This window comes from Strongylocentrotus purpuratus, unplaced genomic scaffold (assembly GCF_000002235.5).
Source record: "Strongylocentrotus purpuratus isolate Spur 01 unplaced genomic scaffold, Spur_5.0 spur5_scaffold_6, whole genome shotgun sequence".
NCBI classification, from domain to species: Eukaryota; Metazoa; Echinodermata; class Echinoidea; order Camarodonta; family Strongylocentrotidae; genus Strongylocentrotus; species Strongylocentrotus purpuratus.
Genome location: NW_022145612.1, coordinates 42,818,583 through 42,832,849, shown reverse-complemented (window position 1 = coordinate 42,832,849; position 14,267 = coordinate 42,818,583). Strand labels below are relative to the sequence as shown.

The 14,267-nt window shown below is 35.5% G+C and overlaps 1 protein-coding gene across 1 annotated transcript in view; it reads right to left on the bottom strand.

Annotated features, from left to right (window-relative positions):
* LOC581958 (sodium- and chloride-dependent GABA transporter 1) overlaps positions 1–14,267 on the bottom strand; it is an 84,885-nt gene that overhangs the window by 13,750 nt on the left and 56,868 nt on the right. Inside the window, exons 7-12 of the mRNA XM_031000016.1 lie at positions 13,814–13,938; positions 12,330–12,442; positions 11,282–11,413; positions 10,076–10,178; positions 9,226–9,326; positions 6,187–6,354 (exon numbers count right to left, since the gene is read on the bottom strand). Coding sequence (XP_030855876.1) covers positions 6,187–6,354; positions 9,226–9,326; positions 10,076–10,178; positions 11,282–11,413; positions 12,330–12,442; positions 13,814–13,938 — 742 coding nt within the window. The remainder of the gene's footprint in view (positions 1–6,186; positions 6,355–9,225; positions 9,327–10,075; positions 10,179–11,281; positions 11,414–12,329; positions 12,443–13,813; positions 13,939–14,267) is intronic.

Genomic DNA, 14,267 nt, shown 5'->3' with positions numbered 1-14,267 from the left:
ATGTCCTGGTCAAGGAAATTGCTTTCGAGATAATGGTATCATTACCACTGATCATAGAGAAGAAGACAAAATATAAATTGCTTTCGAGATAATCGTTTCATTACCACTTACCATAAAGAAGAAGAAAAAATATGAAAGAGAGTATTCTCGAAAATAATGATCTACACAAAAAAACAAAATTCCGGACAATTATGTTTTTTTTAATTGTGTTATTGAAAAACTGTCCATTCCTTGACAAGGCGCATAAGATGTCTTCGTTAAGAAAATTGCTTTCGAGATAATGGTATCATTACCGCTTATCATAGAGAAGAAGAAAAAATATATAAAGAAGACTATTCTCAAAAATAATGATCTACAACAAAAAGTCTGGACAATTATGTTTTTACAAAATTGTGTTATTGAAAAACATTCCATTTCTTATCTGAATGCTATTAAAGTGACGGGTGGGTGTGGGTTAAATGCAATTGGTTGCCTGTGAGTAATATATGTGTATCTCAATTTTGTTGTATTGGTATATAATTATGGATGACCTACTGAATGTCATTTTGGGGTTCAAGTTGAAGATTTATCAATTTTATTCATGTTTTTCTTCATTTCCAGATATACCAAGATTGCTTGTTGATTATGAGGAGGCATTATTTAGAAAAGATTATGTAGTAAGAAATGAAACTAAAAACATTGTTGGCGTTTTAACGAGTTTACAGCTATTTCCTGACTGTCTCATTGGTTTTTCCTTATTTGGGATAACTAACGACCTCCACATTCAAGGGTTTCAACAAAAAATGACAGACGATTCTTTCTCGGTTCGAGGGATTTCATTTGACAGGATGGAAAAGTGGGGTGAAAGATGCAATCTCAGTCATTCAGTGGCTTCGAGATATGAGCTTTAATATGCATCGCTCTTCATACATGCCATAGATTTAATGAACAGAGAGTCCCTCATGATATAATTGTGCCCTAATTACGTACGCAGAGGGCCTTTAAAATATTTCACTGATCCATATATTCAGCCCCTTTCGTTCTCTAACCATCATCATTAAATATGTATTTGCTTGATGAGCCAGGTGAAGTGGCTTCTTTAGTCATGAATGGTTTGACCTTTAAATTACTCTGAGCCTAATATTCATCAAGTAACATACAGTAAGTCATTACGGAAGATGTAGACTTGATTTGATTAGCGACTGCGAATATTTAGCTTTTGGGGTCATTGCCTGCTTATTCTATTTTTTTCTGATTGCCATCTCAAAGTAAAAAAAATAATGATTAGAAGTTAACTGAAAAAATAAACCGAATAATTAATTTATCACATTTGCCACCAACTATCAAGACTAAAATGTAGGCCTAGATTTAAAAAAAAAAGATTAATCATTTATTAGATTGTATACTCCTCAAGAAGATTAAAACCAGATTTGGAATCCCCTTGACATGCATAGCGTTTCCCCTGACATGATATTGTTGTCGTTTTTGTTGCAGGGAAAGATGTGAAAGCCTATGCTATAAAACTTGGAAAATAATATACAACGCAACGATGAATACTACGTATTAAATTTTGGGTTTCCGATTAGCTTTAATCACAGTTACAAAAACATCCTCTTCCGTCTGTATAGGCTACTAGCTTTTATGTAAACCGTTTGCATTTAAACAATAAATACCGAATGAAAAATCGATTTGGTTTCCTTTTATATAATTGTTATCTATTCGTATAGTGTTTCTCACTATAATAACTGTGTAGGGATATACATACACATCGTTTACTATTTCAACGTACGTTTTTATATAGACAATTTTTGTCAACTCATATAATATATATGCTGTCGCTTGTGAAGGAAACATAGCAGCAACTTGTTATTCTTTCCTGAAGATCAGATTATGTAGACCGTGTAGACAACTAGAATTATAACATCAAAATACAACCGTTTCAACAATAGACATTGTGATACGAAGAGACTAAAACATATACTAGAAAAGACTTGCAGGTACACTGGTGATTGTTTATTCTTTTCTATCAGGGTGTTTTTTCAGCGTACGCTAGACGGGGATCTTCATCAATTAACTCGCAATGTCTCGCCCAACTCACTTATGAAAGCCCACATCACTCGAGATATAAGGCTCTAAGCTGCGCATTACAATTCATTTTTGTTCACGCGAGAGCCTACAAATGTAATCAAATCTAAAGTTAATTCCTCGTCTATTGTGCCGTTGATAAGCTACAACAATATTGCCTATATTCTCAAGTTACGATCGTTTCTTTTTTTCTTGTCTCCTTTCCTCCTCTTTCTATTCTTCTATCTCCTTTCATGATTGACAAAAGCGCATATCAATTTTAAAATAAGAAAATGTCCTCGAGTGGGGTGAGTAGTTCACGTAAAATATCCTGTTATTAAAAATCCTGATAATTAAATAATAAAACAAAAAAGAGTTTAAGAACATCAACACATTAATAATATATAAGAAGATGCTTAAACGTTTTTTTATGAAGTTGAGCGGGTACTTTCTATCAAACGAAATCAATTCGTTGTATTACTAGATAAATGGAGACATGTGCAACTGATGTAACAATATTTGTTTTACCGATTTATCACAACATGTACTTTGTTCGAATCTATAGTTTTATTCTTGCTCAAGAATGATTGAATAAAAAAATTCTTTGTAAAATTCTTATTGAAATGATTCAAAAATAACCTGAATACTTATGAAATTCGTGACAAACAGACTAGAACAATGATGTTCATTGAACACAGTGAAGAGAGTGATTGAAGTGATTGCCTCTAACCCCCTGCCGGGAAGGTCCACAATTAGCGTATGGATACCTCCTTCACTGATTAAATCATTAACACCCTTCCCTCTCAATGTAAACACCTGCTGTTCGATCATTAGATCCACTAACACTCATTAGATACAAGGATGAGCTACACGATACCGCTATCGGCGAGAACAGCCAGGCCAACCTCCCACATTCATGTACGCGGACGCCAATGATTTGAGGTCATGTCTGATTGCCAGGTGGGAGAGGTGATCACAACCCCCCCCCCCCCCCCTCCCCCTCCCCCCTCCCCCCTCCCCCCTCCCCCCCCCCCTCTCCCCGCCTTTTTTTCATTTCTTTTAAAATTCTGATCTATCACTTTGGCCTAGGTACAGACTTCGATGTGTTCGATTAGTTACAGCCAGCCTTACTTTATTCTACATATATTCTTTTGTCATTTGTAAAATTTGCAATGTTTGTTTGTTATATATTTGTAAAAATGCAAAAGAAAAAGAAAATCAAACAGAAATAAATCAATCAAATCAAATCAAATCAAATCAAAGAAGGGTGTAAACTTTCACCAAAAGCACATGGATTGTCCGACCAGGAATACGTCGGAAAGTTGAGTTAGCATCAAATTTACTTTCGAAAACAAACACATTTTTTTAAAGGAAAGAATCTCAATTCTATCTAATTTTGAGGACCTCCATCAGGATGAATTTCTGTTTTCTAGTATAATGAAATGATACTTTAAATTCTCGTAGAAATAGAGTAACTGTATTGCCCATCAAGCGCCAGTTCATTTATCTCTAAAACGTTAAATACTTTGTATCATCCCATTTATTTTGACAGCACAGGTTGGCAAATCAAGTCTAAATGAGTACTGAAACGAATCAAGTTGGATTTTTTCTTCTTTTGTTTTTCGCCTCACATTTTTACCAATTGTGCTCCAAATTGCGTTTGGAAGCGTGACCAAGACACCCTCCATGCAGTTTGGTAACGTAGACATGGTCGTTGACATTGTACGTGCTATTCAGAAAACTGTTTCGCGAAGGTCATTAGCGAACTGGGGAGAAAAATGGGGTCAATATAAACAATCCCCTCTGGAACTTGCCAGTCTAATTAGTCCTACTACTAATCGAGCACTGGCCCATTTTATATAGGTAATTACGCCATTACGAACAGCTTGTGACCAGCCGTAACCTATTATCATAGTAACTCCATGCTATTATGTTCGCACGGGTCAAAGACAGAATTGTTAATTATTTTGTACACACTATAAATCTTTCGGATAGAAATGAAAACCGGCAGATCTTGTCAAGATGAATACCGTTCTTGTCAAGATGAATACCGTATTCATCTTGACAAGATCTGCCGGTTTTCATTTCTATCAGGCTGATATATAAATCACGTGCATGTTCACAACAATGCCGATATAATTGACTCAATACCGTTAAATTCCTCTTTTTCTAAGATCTTGATAAATCATTAATCTTGGGTCAATGTAAAATTCGATAGCTTTATACTTTAACATCTTTGTCGTACAGCAAGAAACTTTAGAATTATTCTCGTGCCACCACGGCAGAACTAAGAGAAGACAAAATATCTTGTGCTTTTACCCAAAACATATCATATCTTCTACGCCCTATATTTATCACACACCCTTTATCTAGCCCGGAACTAAAATATAGGCTAATTCTTAGGTTAGTTCTTATCAGTAATATTGATAAAGATATCAAGTGAAAAGCACACGTCTATGAAGTTTTACGCAAAGGGTCTAGAACAATAGGAATTGTGAGTAAATTGAAAGACATCTTGCAACCAATATTCTTGTACACTGTTAGAAAAAAATTAAACAAGTTGTTTAAAATTTTAAAAAACCCCGAGTTAACCGGTGAATCGCTCAACGTTGTTTAAAAATTAAACAAATTAAGGTTGTTTACATTTTGAACACTTAGTTGTTTAAAAATTGGGAAAACTTTTAAACAACAGTTGTTTAGTAATAAAATTGCACAACTCGTTTGTTTAAAGCAAGTTGTTTAAATTTTAAACAATAATGTTTAAATTACTAAGCAACTGTTGTTTATTCAGTATTACTGCACAACTGGGTTGTTTAAAAGGAGTTTCTTAAATTTTAAACAGAACTGTTTAATGGTTATTATCTGGTTGTTTGAATTTGTGAAATGACCTACTGGAACCACTCCTGCAATAATCACAACGATTTATACACTGTAACATGCAGAGCTTGTTGCCAATTTACATCAACATTTGTTCATCATATTCATGGCAGTGACAGACAACAATATTATTTGTCTCTATAACTTCACCTAAACCCCATCGGCGAAGCCGAGAAGAACCAAGTTGTCGCCTTGCCCTTGTTCCACCATTTTCGTATGCACTTGCACTGCACACTAGCACTGCATGCTTGCATGCATGTATTATGTACGTACTTTGTGCATATATCGCATGTGTGTGCGCAAATTGCAATCGCGTATCGAGAAAATATCAACGACGCCCCCGGGACTTTTTAAACAACTCTGTTTAATTAAATATTTTTGTCTTTTAATACATAGTTGTTTAAGTCAATCGAGCACTGATTTTTCGATTTTGAACAACGTTGTTTACTTTTTTAAACAACATTCTTTTAAACAGTGATATTTTAAACACCGTTCTAACAGTGTAATGGTGTATAAACTCACTAATGTTAGCTTACTTATGCTACTGAAACATTATATGGGAGTTTTGTAAACAACACTTGCTTGACCGCATTGTCCTCCTTTAAAAGAGAGCAGTTCTTATAATTTGCCACGAGCCATTTTCTAAAGCCCGAGCAGACCTCTATTCCTAAATTTGAATATTTTTCTAATCTCATTATTATATGATTTTCAACTGTGTGTTTTATGTATTCCTATTATCATCAACTGTTAACAGAAATTGTTTTGATATTTTTCAGAGCAACAAAGATATTCATAGGTATAATACCAGGAATTCAACAAATGATGTATTTTTTATGCAAAAACCCCTGGAACACACTATCCCCCAAACTTAAACAGTGTGCATCATTTAACAGTTTGAAGCATAATATAAAACTGCCCTGGTGCAGAAGCCTTGAATCTAGCAAGAGCCCTTCTTATGTTTGTAATTACCATTCTACTACTTGTTGTCCCTTCTGTATTTTGTGTAGGATCATCTACCTATAACTTTCTATAATTTTTGATGACTCACTGTTGTATTGTATTTTTTTACTTTGCATGTTTTTCATGAAAGTGGTCAGTAATTTGAAATCAATTCCATACAACCCATATTGCAATATTCTCGGTATTAATTTCCTCTTTATTATCATGTAATCATTCTACATCGATTCCACCTTGCCTAGATTATTAAAAAAGGCAAGGAAATTGAGAGGTTTGTTACAATAAAATAAAATGAAAGACTGTACTCACTTCTCTGGGTGATCCTTCTGTCACGAAGAATAGATAGACCATGTAAGATGGGATACACATCATTGAGCTCAGAGCCACTAACCACCCAATCACCTCGCCCCATACAGGATACGTGTAGTCTTCGTACTCAACCCGTTTGTATTTTACCAAGCTGAAAAGAAATACGCCCTGAAAAAAGAAAGGAAAGTGATGGAAACGTTACATTTTCCCAGCCTTTACATTTTCATAGAAATCATATTGCTATCTTTGAAGAAAGGAAAAAAAAGCATTTTCGTTAAAAATAAATCGTCATGCTGTACATGAATAACTATAATGCTCAATAATACAATTCTATATATTTTTTGGAACTTTTCATCTCTATTAAATTCCTTCTTTCTCTGTAAGTTTGATGGCTCGATTGAAAAATGTACATGTATGTGGAACAGATATATTCAAACAAAGTAGGAGAGCCACAAGTCAATACCGGACAGTTTATATTTATATTCATATATATATAATGATATCCGATATTAAGTCCACGTGCTGGCTTGATAATATGATATCCAAAAGATAAAAAAGTGACATTTCTTGCTATGTATTCTCACAGTTTTTGTTTGTCGGGTCACACATTGTTGACATTACCTAACGTCTTTAACAAGCAATTAGAATGAACGATTAAGAATAATAACACCACCAATAACAAGGCACATTAACTTGGGAATGCTATACAGCTCAAAGAAATATATTAGTGAAAAGTTCGAACACGTCACAGAGACAACGCAATTCAGTAGTGAGATTAATGAGCATTACTGAATAATGCTGAGAAGCGCCTCCAAAGCAACCAGGCACATTGCCTTGGAAACGCTTTACAGCTTAAACAAAATTGGTGTAAAGTTTGGAACACCTCACAGAGACGTTTTGAGAGTGATAGATTGATAGAGGGACAGGGAGGGAGAGGGAGAGAGGGAGAGGGAGATAGATACAAAGAGAGAGAGAGAGGGGGGCCTGGGAGTGAGGGAGAGAGAGGGGGAGAGAGAGAGAGAGATAGAGGGAGGGAGAGGGAGAGAGGGAGAGGGAGATAGATACAAAGAGAGAGGGGGCCTTGAAGTGAGGGAGAGAGAGAGGGGGGAGAGAGAGAGAGAGAGAGAGAGGGAGAAAGAAAGAGAGCAGGACTACTCCAATTTTATTAAAATCGTATAACATATTCGTTTAAAGAAAGACGAAGTGTACTATCAATCATGTTATTAAACATTCTGTTTTCCAGGTTGATTTCTCTCAATCTTTTTTTAATATAGGCCTATCATTATTCCAAAAGATGTTACGATATTACATTTTTCATACACCATGTACTTACAAATGTTTGAACATGATTTTTTTTTTCTCCCTGATTCGCGAGTTTTCCCTTCTTTTATCGCGTTTTTACCGCGGGTATTACAGGAACGACTTTCATTACCCCATGCACGTACATGTAGAAGGGAAGAGTCCCAAATTGGTATTTGTCAAGGTGATATAAGAACCCAAGTGGATTCGATCTACGTCAATTTATAGCGAGAGTACGTGTTCGGTTGAATGAGCTATCTCAGGAACGTTCATTACATGCAAAGAAATCCAGTTATATTACTAGACACTTATTTAGTTGTCCTCAACTGGTTTGAATGTCCGGGGATTTGCATAGTTTGGTTTACCAGGTAAAATAATAAAGAGGAAGGAGAGAAGATTACTAAAATAAGAGAGAAGCACAAGAACAAGAGCGAGAAGTAGAAGACGAAGAAGACTAAGGAAAGGGAAGAAGAAGAAGAAGAAGAAGAAGAAGAAGAAGAAGAAGAAGAAGAAGAAGAAGAAGAAGAAGAAGAAGAAGAAGAAGAAGAAGAAGAAGAAGAAGAAGAAGAAGAAGAAGAAAAAGAAAAAAAAAAAAAAACAAAAAACAAAGAAGAAGAAGAAAAAGAAGAAGACGAGGAAGACGAAGAGGATGAAGAAGACGAAGAAGACGAAGAAGACGAAGAAGACGAAGAGACGAAGAAGACAAAGAAGAAGAAGAAGAAGAAGAAGAGGAAGAAGAAGAAGAAATAGAAGAGGAAGAAGAAGAAGAAGAAAAAAATGAAGAAGAAGAAGAGGACGAAGGAGACAAAGGAGACGAAGGAAACAAAGAAGAAGAAGAAAAATAAGAAGGTGATGAAGAAGAAGTAGACGAAGAAGATGAAGAAGACAAAAAACAAAGAAGAAGAAGAAGAAGAAGAAGAAGAAGAAGAAGAAGAAGAAGAAGAAGAAGAAGAAGAAGATGAAGAGGATAATGAAGAAGAAGAAGAACAAGAAGGACAAAAAAAAGAAGGAGACGAAGAAAACAAAGAAAAAGAAGAAGAAGATGATGAAGAAGCAGAAGACGTTGATGAAGAAGAAGAAGAAGAAGAAGAAGAAGAAGAAGAAGTAAAAGAAGAAGAAGAAGAAGAATCGGATAAGAAACGCACAAATTTTGATAATTAATGAGGAAAATATCCAAAAATAGGAGAGCATAAATCGACGAATTTGTTAAACATAAAGAACCAACAATTAGCCATAAAAAGTTTAATCTGCATGTTTAGATTCTACTCGGACGTGTACATGTATAATGCACCATTAATACCCATGCTTCTGTCGTCTTGTACACAAGTTCGAAGAAGAAAAAAGAAAATAAATTCAGACGAAATACATGTCAAAGAGAACAGTGCTGAGCAACCCTACTGTATTTATGTTTAGTTTTGTTGTAAACACATTTCGGAAACGCGATGATAAAGAAGAAGCCTAAATCTGCTGCAGTGACAAATTTCAATTTTGCGGATAAGGATTTCCCTTGGCTTTTCTTGATATTCCAAACCTTTAAAGCCTGTATGCACTAGTTTGGCCAGGAGGGATTAGACCTCCCAGCATGGTCACTGACAGGTGGTTATCTCATCAAATCAGCTCTCACTTAACATAAGAAAAAGGGGACCATGGGGGACCAACGGTCACCGCTTAGGCATCGTTTGCTATATAGAGGGCGGAAGCAGATATAAGTAGTGCAGTGGGGCTTTGAATGAAACCTACCACACAGATGAGAGGCGTGAAGATGGTCCAGCAGAGTTTCCACCACATCATAGGTCGGTAGCCCAACATCTGCTCAAGGTTCTTATAGAATCTGTTCACACCTGATTGAGAAGGAAACAAAAATCGAAAAGAGGATTTTAGGAAAATAAATTTGAGACTGAAAGTTTTAAGTTCTACAACATGAGTTTTATCTAGTCTGACTGCTTTCATGAACAAAAAAAGAATTACTAGGTCAAAGATTGTTGGATAATTCTTAGCTAGATATTTGACGAATGAAATGATAGAATAATTGTTCATACCGCATACCGTGTAAATTAAAAAGGGAGAACAAAAGCGTTGCCAGACAATTTTGAAGGGGGGGGGGAGACAAATTTTACCAAGAAGTTTAAAGAATTTTCCAGTATTTCTGTGATTTTTTTCCGTGACATACTAAAACTTGAGTTCTCCTTCTCCCTCCCCAAACTTGGACACTGACATAACTAGGGTATCGTTTCATGAAGCCGCCCTAAGTTCAACGACATCCCATTGAAACGTGTATTAATTACAATACATGCGTTTCGATGGATGTCAGTGAACTTGTACCTATGGAGGATTCGTAAAACGCTTCCCAGCTTACCAATCTTACATTGGCTTTGATAAAATCAAAATCGTCTTTAAACCCTCGGAGAGGACCTAAAGCCGTCGGCCCTCTGGTTGCTTACTAACAAGCATTTATGCTTTCTTATACCACCACCACTCCTTTAAACCTAAAAGACGCAAGTAGAATTCGACACAGTATAGAAAACCTTCCTTTTAAAAATTCAAGCTAGTGAATATTTATACATTCTTAAAATTGTGGTGTATAGCTTACCATAAAACCAACTGACTCCTATAGTCTGGAAAAAGGTCAGGAAGAGAAGACTAATCCCACTAGATGAGTAAGTATTCAGAAGCTCAAATACGTAGATACCACCCTGGGACAAGAAGAAAAAAACAGTCAATTACTAACACAATAATAAAGATGATGATAATAATAATAATAATAATGATAATAAATACCTATAACGCGCACTTATCTAAAAACTTACTCAAGGCGCTATACAAAACAAAATACACAAATCTCTCCAGAATTTAACAACATGATAAAATTAGTAGCTCTGAGTAAATACATGCTTTTTATCATTTTCTGAAAAGTTTCTAGGCATTGAATATTTCGAATGTCACTTGGCAGCTAATATTTTCACATCTTATTTTGGTTCCTATCCATATAATCCAAATAGTGCGTCATAATGAGAATTACAAATGTGTCACTGATTTCAGAAACAGGAATATGAAAGAGAAATAATTTGCCTGTTACTTCATACAAATAGAGAATACGCCATTAAAAATGCATGCCTCTCCCTCTCATAATCATAGATCAGTAACTAGAATGTTTGGTAACATATTTTCATAATTATGACTCACTCCCTAAGATAAAAATAAGGCCATAACACTTAGAGATGGAAAGACAGACATATATATAGAGACATACAGACAGACGGACAGACATAGAGAGACAGATAGACATACAGGCAGGGCGAGTGAAAGAGGGAAAAAGAGAGCAAAATAATTAGAAATAAAAGTAAAAATAGAACAAAACAGAAAGGGAAAGAAAATTTAGAAGTGAGGGATTAATAGACAAATAGAGAGTTGTAAAATGAAGGGGAGAATATAGATAGAGGATAGAGAGAAGGTAAATGATATATAAGAACAATTATAAGGCAGTGAAAAAAAATAAACGGGGGCTCAGGGCGAATTTGCCCCCAAATGCCCAAAAGAGACCACGAAAATCAGAAAAGAGCCCGTATAAATTTGCAAAGAGTTCAATGCAAAACAAATTTTAGTTATTTTATGCAGGCAAGCTTGAAAAGTAGCCCCGATTTTTTTTTTTTTTTTTTCCTGAGAAAGGATGCAGAGAGCAACGACGAAAATATGGAGAGAGATAGAGGGAGAGAGGAAGAGAGAGAGAGAGAGAGAGAGAGAGAGGGAGGGAGGTGGGAAGAGGTTGGAGATGGGGGAGGGAGGGGGAGTGGTGTACCTGTGTAATACATCCGATCCCAATGAGATATGATATGAAGCAGACGACTGCAATGAAGATTTCTTTATGCTTGCGAAGATACCGTGGCCACTCATCAATGCATGCTGTGAAGAAGCCTTCCATCGTACAGAACTATGTCAACAGAAACAATTGAATATGAATTATCGAAGCACTACAATTACTCAAATTTGTTGGGATTCATTCCGGCTGTCATAAGGTAGATGAAGATGTTGATATTGTAGATTATATTTGAATATCAATTGAATTTATATCGAAGAGAGGTTTATCATTATCCTGGGTGATAAAGGCTGCATTTCCAAAGAAGATATTAAACTTTTCACATTGCTACGATAAAGCTAATTCATCTTCCTTGGATAATAATGTCAAAGTGGTTCCATAACTCCATAATAAATCATTACATTGAGAAAAGGGTATTCAAAGATTGCGCTATATGGATAATTATCATAAAAGTTTCACATTCCCTTTGCTCACACGATAGCATTTACATATCATATGGCAATGTCTGAGATCTATAGTTTCCTTGGTTTCCTCGGTGACATCTGTTTAGAAGATAGTGAATTATATATCTAAACAATGACATGGATTAATTATATAGTTAAAACAGGTTGTCATAGGTTTCATATTTTCCGACAACAAATTTTCTTAAAGTTATCAATATTTGTGATTTGTCGACAAGGCACAAATTCGCCAACAGAAACACGAACACATTTGAAGAAAAAAAAAAAATCGGTTATCGAAGATGGCGCTGCTTTTGCGAAATGTTAGGAACCTTTGAGTGCGTGTGTATCTCTCATCTTCTTCTCTTGATGATTCGGAGTATCCTGATTTGTCGTAAGCCTTTCAACTGGTTGAAAGCATGTCAAAATATCGAGGAAATTCTTCTAAATTGGTGCTCCATCGCCTGCCTTGAAGAAGAAAGAAAACGCAATCAATTGGCTACGCTCGCTCATTTCGGAAGGTATAAATTGTCCTACACTAATTTTACAATTATGAATTGGGAGTTTAAACCTTCGGTTGTCATAGTTACCTGTGAATCAAGACCGACCATGAAGATCATAGAGAAGAACATAACGGCCCAGACTGCTGGGAACGGGAGCTGAGCGATGGCTGCTGGGTACGCCAAGAACGTAAGACCAGGACCTTTTAAAGAAAACAGCAAAATACAAAAATATATTAAATTGAATGAAAAAGATCATGGATTGTTTAAAGGGGAAGTCCACCCTGAAATTAAGTTAGTTTTAATAGGAGTAGAAAAATTAGAGAAACAAGTCAGTGAAAGTTTGAGCAAATTCCGATTAAAAATAAGGAAGTTAGGATTTTTGAAGTTGTGATCAATCAAACACAAATTGGCAACTCTATGACGTATCATGCGAGCTCAACTTCCATTTGCTCAGTACTAAAAAAATCTAAAATTTTCATTTTCCCTCAAGAAAAATTTCAACCATACATGCACCCTAAATATAATAATTGCAAATATGTTTCTATACTCCCCCTGCAAGGAACAAATATATATTCCGTCATCAATAACGAAGAAAACATGATTTTATGGAATATTATGCACAAAGCAAATGAAGGAGAGCTCGTATGATAAGTCACAGAGTTGCCAATTTGTATTTGATTGATCACAACTTCAATAATTCATAACTTTCTTATTTTCATTCAGAATTTGCTCAAACTTTCACTCACCTGATTTTCTTATTATTCTGCCTCTATCGAAACAAACTTATTTTGGGGTGGACTTTCCCTTTAACAAAAACAAGGGAGTTTCGACGTGTCCGATTTGTTTAGATACATGTGAACATGATTCCAGATATCAACAAACACGGAGCAGAATCATACCAATCTAAATGTATATTTAAATGACAGAACAGACCATTTTTGTCAATGATACAGTATCGGTATAATTCTTATATATCCGCATGCCAAAATATGACTGTTCCGTCATATAACATGAGAAGGTGGATTATTTTATTAATTTATGTACAAAGCAAATGGGAAATTCCTCATGTGTGACGTTACACTTCATGACTGCATTGTGATAGAAGATTCTCCATGTCCTTGGTGGTCCAAACTATTAAAAAATGTATAACTTTCCTATTCTTGCTTTTTTCACTAATTTGTTTCTCTTACTTTTTTCTGAATATATACTAGAGTAACTTGTTTCTTGGAGATTGAGCTTTAATATGTTAAAGCTCATATTTGAATTGCAACATTCAGCTCTCTAGACCACCTGTCACTACGTGCAGTCAGAAGTAATTTCGGCCTTTAGGAACAAGAACAAGAACCGAAAATAACATCGCTAGTGACATTCGTTTGTCTCGCAATGTATGGTCAACAAGTGATCAAAAGATCACGACGTTTCGTGCGCCGCTGCAACACTTCGTCAGGTGAGAAAATATATCGGTGCACGAAACATTGCGAGACAAACGTAAGTCACTAGCGATATTATTTTCGATACTATATCCGCAATGAGTAATATATTTATTTTAGCATTAAGAACAAGAACCTTACCGCTTGTGGCTACATCGGCAACATCTTTGTTCTGTACATGAGCGAGATGACCCAGCGTCGAGAATACGACAAAGCCTGCAAAGAAGCTGGTTCCCGTGTTTACACAAGCTACAATCATCGAATCTCTATTTGATTTAAAACAAAATGATTGATATTTCAGAATGAATGACATGACATATACAATTATACCTGCAAGCACCACAACCTAACTTTAATTTCTTGGCATTTCATCCTAACGTATGTGGATCAGGCATGCAGAGTATCCCGCAGAATTAGAAAAAGTGAGTATTCCAACTATTCAATTCCATTTAATTCAAGACCTTTATTCCAGACTCAGCTGCAAGAGGAGAGGTCAATATAACATATTTACATGTAGATATAAACAATGAACAAGAATCAGAAGAGAACACATGAATATACAAGAAAGAAAAAAACTTAACTACTTTAATCAACC